The 7,424-nt window shown below is 57.7% G+C and overlaps 1 protein-coding gene across 2 annotated transcripts; it reads right to left on the bottom strand.

Moving 5' to 3' along the window:
* Positions 1 to 5,310: 5,310 nt before the first annotated feature.
* bola1 (bolA family member 1) lies at positions 5,311 to 7,424 on the bottom strand. Of its 2 annotated transcripts, none has more exons than XM_055665067.1 (2): positions 7,065 to 7,424; positions 5,311 to 5,781 (listed from the first exon to the last, which is right to left on the bottom strand). In XM_055665067.1, the coding sequence occupies exon 2, from the start codon at positions 5,768 to 5,770 to the stop codon at positions 5,369 to 5,371; it is 402 nt and encodes a 133-aa protein (XP_055521042.1). In that variant the 5' UTR covers positions 5,771 to 5,781; positions 7,065 to 7,424; the 3' UTR covers positions 5,311 to 5,368. The 2 variants fall into 2 exon arrangements, with proteins under 2 accessions (XP_055521042.1, XP_055521041.1); XM_055665066.1 differs by having other exon boundaries at positions 7,164 to 7,422.

The following is a 7,424-nucleotide window of genomic DNA, read 5'->3' on the forward strand; positions in this document are numbered from 1 at the left end:
TCCTCTCCTCCTCCTCTCTCTCTCCCTCCCTCCTCTCCTCTCCTCTCTCTCCTTCCTCTCCCTCCCTCTCCTCTCCTCTCCTCCTCTCCTCTCCTCTCCTCCTCTCCCCTCCCTCTCCTCTCCTTCCTCTCCTCCTCCCTCTCCCTCTCCTCTCCTCTCCCTCTCCCTCTCCTCTCCTCTCTCTCTCTCTCCCCTCCTCCCTCTCCTCCTCTCCTCTCCTCCCTCTCCCCTCCTCTCCTCTCCTCTCCTCTCCTCCCCTCTCCTCCCCTCTCCTCTCCTCTCTCCCTCTCCTCTCCTCTCCTCTCCTCTCCTCTCCTCTCCTCCCCTCTCCTTTCCTCTCCTCTCCTCTCCTCCCCTCCTCCCCTCTCCTCTCCCCTCTCTCTCTCCCTCCCCCTCTCCTCCCCTCTCTCTCTCCTCCCCACCTCCCTCCCTCCCTCCCCCTCACTCTCCCCTTCCAATCTATCTCTCTCTTTCTCCCTCTCTCTCTCCCTCCCACTCCCTCTCTCCTTCCTCCTCTCCCTCCTCCTCACTTCCTCTCTCTCTTTCCCCCCTCTCCCTCTCCCTCCCCCCCTCTCTCTCTCCCCCCTCTCTCCTCTCCCTCCTCCCCTCTCTCCCCCCCTCCTCCTCCTCCTCCCTCTCTCCTCCTCTCTCCCCTCCTCCCCTCTCCTCCTCTCCTCTCCTCCCCTCCCCCCCCCTCTCCTGACATCTCCTCCCCTCTCCCCCTCTCCTCTCCTCTCCCTCTCTCCCTCTCCTCCTCCCTCCCTCTCCTCTCCTCCCCTCTCTCTCTCCTCTCCTCTCCCTCTCCTCCTCCCTCCTCTCCCTCTCTCTCCCTCCTCCCCCCTCCTCTCCTCTCTCCTCCTCCCCTCTTCCCCCTCTCCTCTCCTCCTCCTCCTCCTCCCCTTCCTCCTCCTCTCCTCTCCTCCCTCCCCTCCCTTCCCCTCCTCCCTCCTTCCCTCCTCCCCTCCTCTCCCTTCCCTCCCTCCTCCTCTCCTCTCTTCTCCTCTCTCCCTCTCCTCCCCTCTCCTCTCTCCTCTCTTCTCCTCACCCCTCACCTCCCCATCTCCTCTCCTCCCCCCTCATCCCCTCTGTTCTCCTCCACCCTCTCCTCTCCTCCCTCCCCTCCTCTCCTCTCCTTTCCTCTCTCCTCTCCTCTCCTCTCCCTCCTCCCTCTCCTCTCCTCTCCTCTCCTCTCATCCCCTCTCTTCTCCTCTCTCCTCCCCCTTCCTCTCCTCCCCTCTCTTCTCCTTTCCTCTCCTTTCCTCTCCTCTCCTCTCCTCTCCCCTCCTCCCTCTCTCCCCTCTCTCTCTCCTCTCCTCTCCTCTCCCTCCCCCTCTCCCTCTCCCTTCTCCCCCCCTCCCTCCCCCTCCCCCCCTCCCCCCCGCTCTCCTCTCCTCTCCCCTCCTCCCCTCTCTCCCCCTCTCTCTCTATCTATCTATCTATCTATCTCTCTATCTCCCCCCTCCTCTCCCTCCCCCCTCTCCTCTTCTATCTATCTCTCTATCTATCTATCTCTCCTCTCCTCTCCTCTATCTATCCTCTCCTCCTATCTCCTATCCTCCTCTCTCCTCTCCTCTCCTCTCCTCTCCTCTCCTCTCCTCTCCTCCCCTCTCCTCCCCTCTCCTCCCCTCCTCTCCACTCCTCTCTCCCTCTCCTCTCCTCCCCTCTCCTCCCTCTCCTCTCCTCTCCTCCCTCTCCTCTCCTCTCCTCTCCTCTCTCTCTCCTCTCCTCTCCTCCCCTCTCCTCTCCACACCCCTCTCCTCTCTCTCCCTCTCCCCCCCTCCCTTCTCCCCCCCCCCCCTCCTCACCTCTCTCCTCCTCCTCTCTCCTCTCTTCTTTCCTCTCCTCTCTTCTTTCCTCCTCTCCTCCCCTATGTTTTCCCCCTCCTCCCCTCCTCTCCTCTCTCTCTCCTCTCTCCTTCCTCTCCTCTCCTCTCTCTCTCCTCTCCTCCCCTCTCTCTCCCCTCTCCTCCTCTCCCTCCTCCTCCCCTCCCCTCCTCTCCTCTCCCATCTCTCTCTCCTCTCCCTCTTCTCTCCTCTCCCCTCCTCTGCTCTCCTCTCCTCTCCTCTCCTCTCCTCCCATCCCTGCCCTCTGCTCTCCCTCTCCTCTCCTCCTCTCCCCCCCTCACCTCCCCACTCCTCTCCCCTCTTCCCCTCTTAATTCCTCTCCTCTGCAGCCCCTCATGTTTCGTCTCCTCCCCTCTTCATTCCTCTCCTTTCCTCTAATCTCCTCTCCTCTCCTCCCCTCTCTTCTCCTCTATCCTCCCCTTCCTCTCCTCCCCTCTCTTCTCCTCTCACCTCCTCACCTCTCTTCTCCTCCCCTCTGCCCTTGTCTCCTCCCCCTCTCCCCTCTCCTCCCTCGTTCTCCCCTCTCCTCCTCCCTCTCCTCTCCTCTCCTCCCCTCTTCATCTCCTCTCCTCTCCTCTCTTCTCTCCTCTCCTCTCCTCTCCTCTCCCCCTCTCCTCTCCTCTCCTCTCTCCTCTCCTCCCCTAATTTTTCCTCCCCTCTCCTCTCCCTCTCTTCTCTCTCTCCCTCCTTCTCCCCTCATCTCCTCTCCTCTTTGGCCGACTTCTGCCCCCTGAATCTCTCTCCCCCTCTCTCTCTCCTTCTCTCTCCCTCCCTCTCCTCCCTTCTCCTCTCTCTCTCTCTCTCCTCTCCTCTCTCTCCTCTCTCCACCCCTCCCTCTCCCAGGACAGAGAGAGAAGGGAGCAAGATGGAGATTTCCCTCATTTTCCCTCTCCTCTCCTTCCTCTCCCCCTCTCTCCCCCCTCTCTCCCCTCTCCTCTCCCTCTCTCCTCTCCTCTTCTCTCCTCCCCTCTCCTCCCCTCTCCCTCCTCCTCCTCTCCTCTCCCCTCCTTCCTCTCTCCTCTTCTCCTCCTCTCCTCTCCTCCTCCTCTCCTCTCCTCTCCCTCCTCTCCCTCTCCCCCCTCCCCCTCTCCCTCCTCTCTCTCCTCCCCCTCTCCCTCTCCCCTCCTCCCCTCCTCATTCCCCTCCTCTCCTCTCCTCTCCTCTCCTCTCCTCTCCTCTCCTCTCCTCCCCCTCTCCCTCCTCCCCTCTCTCTCCTCTCCTCCTCTCTCCCCTCTTTCTCTCCTCTCTCTCCTCTCTCTCCCTCTCCCCTCCCTCTCTCCTCTCCTCCCTCCTCTCTCCTCTCCCCCTCCTCTCCTCTCTCTCCCTCCTTCCCTCTCCCTCCTCTCCTCTCCTCTCTTCCTCCCCTTAGCTGTACACACAAAATCTAGTGTGGGCTTAGAGGGTGGGCTCCCTCTCTCAATCCTCCCCACCCCTCTCCCCCCCCCTCCCCCCCCCCCCCTCCCCCCCCCTCTCCCCTCCTCCCCTCCCCTCCTCTCTCCCTCTCCCTCCTCTCCTCTCCTCTCTCTCCCTCCTCCCCCTCCCCTCCCCTCCCCTCCTCCCTCCCCCCTCCCCTCCCCTCCCTCTCTCTCTCCTCTCTCCCCTCCTCCTCTCTCCCTCTCCTCTCTCCCCCTCCCTCCTCTCTCCTCTCTCTCTCCTCTCTCTCCCCTCCCCCCCTCTCCTCTCCCCTCCCTCTCTCTCTCTCCTCCATCCCTCCGTCTTTTCCTCTCTCGTCCCCCCTAGGTGTAACAAGAGTCCCGTGGCCGTGTTAGACTTTCAATGTTTTGTATGAAATTTAAGAAAAAAAAAAGAGTTCTTGGCACAAAAACTGACTTCGAACCCGTAGCACAATAAATAAAGCTGTTGGCCATTGGATCGGGCTGAGTGTGTGTCTATTTCGTTAGACTGTTTAACAAGGAACTGCAGATGCTGGACGATCGAAGGTAGACAAAAAATGCTGGAGGAACTCAGCGGGTGCAGCAGCATCTATGGAGCGAAGGAAATAGGCAACGTTTCGGGCCGAAACCTGAGGGAAATAGGCAACGTTTCGGGCCGAAACCCTCAGGTTTCAGCCCGAAACGTTGCCTATTTCCTTCGCTCCATAGATGCTGCTGCACCCGCTGAGTTCCTCCAGCACTTTTTGCCTACCTTTGGTGACTATTTGGGGTCCGTTCGAACGAGGGGGCGGGATGTGTCGGAAGGAACTGCAGATGCTGGTTTGCGCTGAAGATGAGACACAGGATGCTGGAGTAACTCAGAGGGACTTCAGACCGAGACCCGTTCCTTCTCTCCACAGATGCTGCCTGTCCCGCTGAGTTACTCCAGCACTTATCTTCAACAAGAGAGTCTGATATTATGGCTTTGGTGGGAGGATTGGTGGAGCTACAGCAGTCGAGTCAAATCAATTTCATTTCTATGACCAATAGGTGCAGGAGCAGGACATTCGGCCCTTCGAGCCAGCACCGCCATTCAATGTGATCATGGCTGATCATCCCCAATCAGTACCCTGTTCCTGCCTTCTCCCCATATCCCCTGACTCTCTCTCACTATCTTTAAGAGCCCTATCTAGCTCTCTCTTGATAGAATTCTCCCCCAGAGAACCGGCCTCCACCGTCCTCTGAGGCAGAGAATTCCACACACTCACCTACACCTCTCTGTGAGAAAAAATAGTGTTTCCCTCATCTCTCCGTTCTATGGCTTACCCCTTATTCTTTAAATGTGTGTGTGTGTGGCCCCTGGTTCTGGACTCCCCCAACATCGGGAACATGTTTCCTGCCTCTAGCGTGTCCAAACCCTTTAACAATCTTATATGCTTCATGTAGAGATACCCTCCCTCATCCTTCTAAACTCCGAGTGTACAAGCCCAGGCCGCTCCATTCTCTCAGCATATGGAGGATGTCTCCCGCCATCCCGGAATTAACCTGGTGAACCTACGCTGGGCTCCCTCAATAGCAAGAATGTCCTTCCTCAAATTAGGGGACCAAAACTGCATCATTACTCCAGGTGTTGCCTCACCAGGGGTCTGTACAACTGCAGAATGACGTCTTTGCTCCTATACTGGGACACATAGAAACATAGAAAATAGGTGCAGGAGTAGGCCATTCTGCCCTTCGAGCCTGCACCGCCAATCAATATGATCATGGCTGATCATCCAACTCAGTATCCTGTACCTGCCTTCTCTCCATACCCCCTGATCCCTTTAGCCACAAGGGCCACATCTAACTCCCTCTTAAATATAGCCAATGAACTGGCCTCTCAACTACTTATGCAGATATGAAGTGAGGGCACACACAAACACACACACACACTGATCCCTTTAGCCACAAGGGCCACATCTAACTCCCTCTTAAATATAGACAATGAACTGTGTGGCCTCAACTACCCTCTGTAGCAGAGAGTTCCAGAGACTCACCACTACACCACAGAGACACATGACAATAAACTCTCTTGAGTATTAAGAGTCTCAAGGTGGGAGAATTAATAGTTTATTATCAGGCTGGTTTGGGGGTCCCTGTTTAGCTGTTCAGTCAGGGTGGGGTGCGTTTTCCCGGGCCCAGGGGGTCGTGTTTGGAGCCCCCCAAGCAGGGTGGGCTTGGGTCGACCCTGGGCTCCTCCGCCCACTGCTCGGGGGTCTTGGCGTGGATGGAGAGGGCGTGGATGTCGCTGGCCAGCAGGTCCCGGACGGAGGAGTGGACCAGACGGTGTCGCTGGATGAGGGGCAGCCCCTCGAAGCGCCCGCTGACCACCACCACCTTGAAGTGGGTCTCGGAGCCGGGGGGCACGGCGTGCTGGCCGCTCTCGTTCACCACCTCCAGGTGGGACGGGGCCAGAGCCCGCTGGAGCAGGGAGCGCAGGGCGGTCTCCACCGGCCCGTCCATCCTGCGGGCGAGGGAGGCCGAGGATCGAACCGGCGCTGCTGCCCAACTCATTCGCTGGCTGCCTGCGGGAGGGGGAACAGAGCGCGGGGTTAGGAGGCGCTCCCTCCACAAACGCCCCACCCTCCCGCGGAGCTCCCTCCCCCCCACACAGCCCGGTGCTCCCTCCTCACCGCCTCTGTTGCAATGCAACCCTTCACATAGAAACATAGACAATAGGTGCAGGAGTAGAGGCCCTTCGGCCCTTTGAGCCTGCACCGCCATTCAATATGACCCCTTTTTTTCACACAGAGAGTGGTGAATCTCTGGAACTCTCTGCCACAGAGGGTAGTTGAGGCCAGTTCATTGGCTATATTTAAGAGGGAGTTAGATGTGGCCCTTGTGGCCAAGGGGATCAGAGGGTATGGAGAGAAGGCAGGTACGGGATACTGAGTTGGATGATCAGCCATGATCATATTAAATGGCGGTGCAGTCTCGAAGGGCCGAATGGCCTACTCCTGCACCTAATTTCTATGTTTCTTCTATGATCATGGCTGATCATCCAACTCGGTATCCCATCCCTGCCTTCTCTCCATACCCCCTGATCCCTTTACCCACACGGGCTCACATCTAACTCCCTCTTAAATATAGCCAATGAACTGTGTGGCCTCAACTACCTTCTGTGGCAGAGAATTCCACAGATTCACCACTCTCTTGTGTGAAAAAAAACTGTGTTTTTCTCATCTCGGTCCTAAAAGATTTCCCCCTTATTCCTTAAACTGTGTGACCCTAGTCCTGGACTTCCCCAATATCGGGAACAATCTTCCTGCATCTAGCCTGTCCAACCCCTTAAGAATTTTGTAAGTTTTCTATAAGATCCCCCCTCAATCTTCTAAATTCTAGGGAGTACAAGCCGAGTCTATCCAGTCTTTCTTCATATGAAAGCCCTGCCATCCCAGGAATCAGTCTGGTGAACCTTCTCTGTACTCCCTCTATGGCAACAATGTCTTTCCTCAGATTAGGAGACCAAAACTGTACGCAATACTCCAGGTGTGGTCTCACCAAGACCCTGTACAACTGCAGTAGAACCTCCCTGCTCTTATACTCAAATCATTTTGCTATGAATGCTAACATACCATTTGCTTTCTTCACTGCCTGCTGCACCTGCATGCCTACTTTCAATGACTGGTGTACCATGACGTGCATCTAGCCTGTACAACCCCTTAAGAATTGTGTAAGTTTCTATAAGATCCCCCCTCAATCTTCTAAATTCTAGCGAGTACAAGCCGAGTCTATCCAGTCTTTCTTCACACCCTGCGGCGCTCCCTCCACATACGCCCCCCCCCACAGCACGGCGCTCCCTCCTCACCGCCTCTGTTGCAATGCAACGCTCCCTCCACATAGCCCCACCCTCCCGCGGCGCTCCCTCCTCCTGGCTCCTCCCCACAGCGCGGCGCTCCCTCCTCACCGTGCAGCGATCGGGATGAATGAAGCTCCGGGCGTGTGTGTGTTTGCAATCAGCTTCCGCGTCACAATGGATAGAAGCCCGGGGCCGAGCGGCCGGCGGCGGGGGGGCTGGGGTGCAGACTGAGTGTTTGCACCCCCCTCCTCCTCCTCCTCCTCCCCTTTCCGCTGCTGCAAAGTACCGGAGCCGGTGGCGAGGGCTGCAGGGCAGCGACTGAGCGACTCGTTCTCCTCTGCAGCGCAGCCCGAGACCAACCTGTCAATC

This window comes from Leucoraja erinacea, unplaced genomic scaffold, assembly GCF_028641065.1.
Source record: "Leucoraja erinacea ecotype New England unplaced genomic scaffold, Leri_hhj_1 Leri_1056S, whole genome shotgun sequence".
Taxonomy (NCBI): Eukaryota; Metazoa; Chordata; class Chondrichthyes; order Rajiformes; family Rajidae; genus Leucoraja; species Leucoraja erinaceus.

Excerpts from the sequence above, each read along its gene's own strand:
- bola1 (XM_055665067.1), bottom strand. The coding sequence starts at position 5,770 with ATGAGTTGGGCAGCAGCGCCGGTTCGATCCTCGGCCTCCCTCGCCCGC.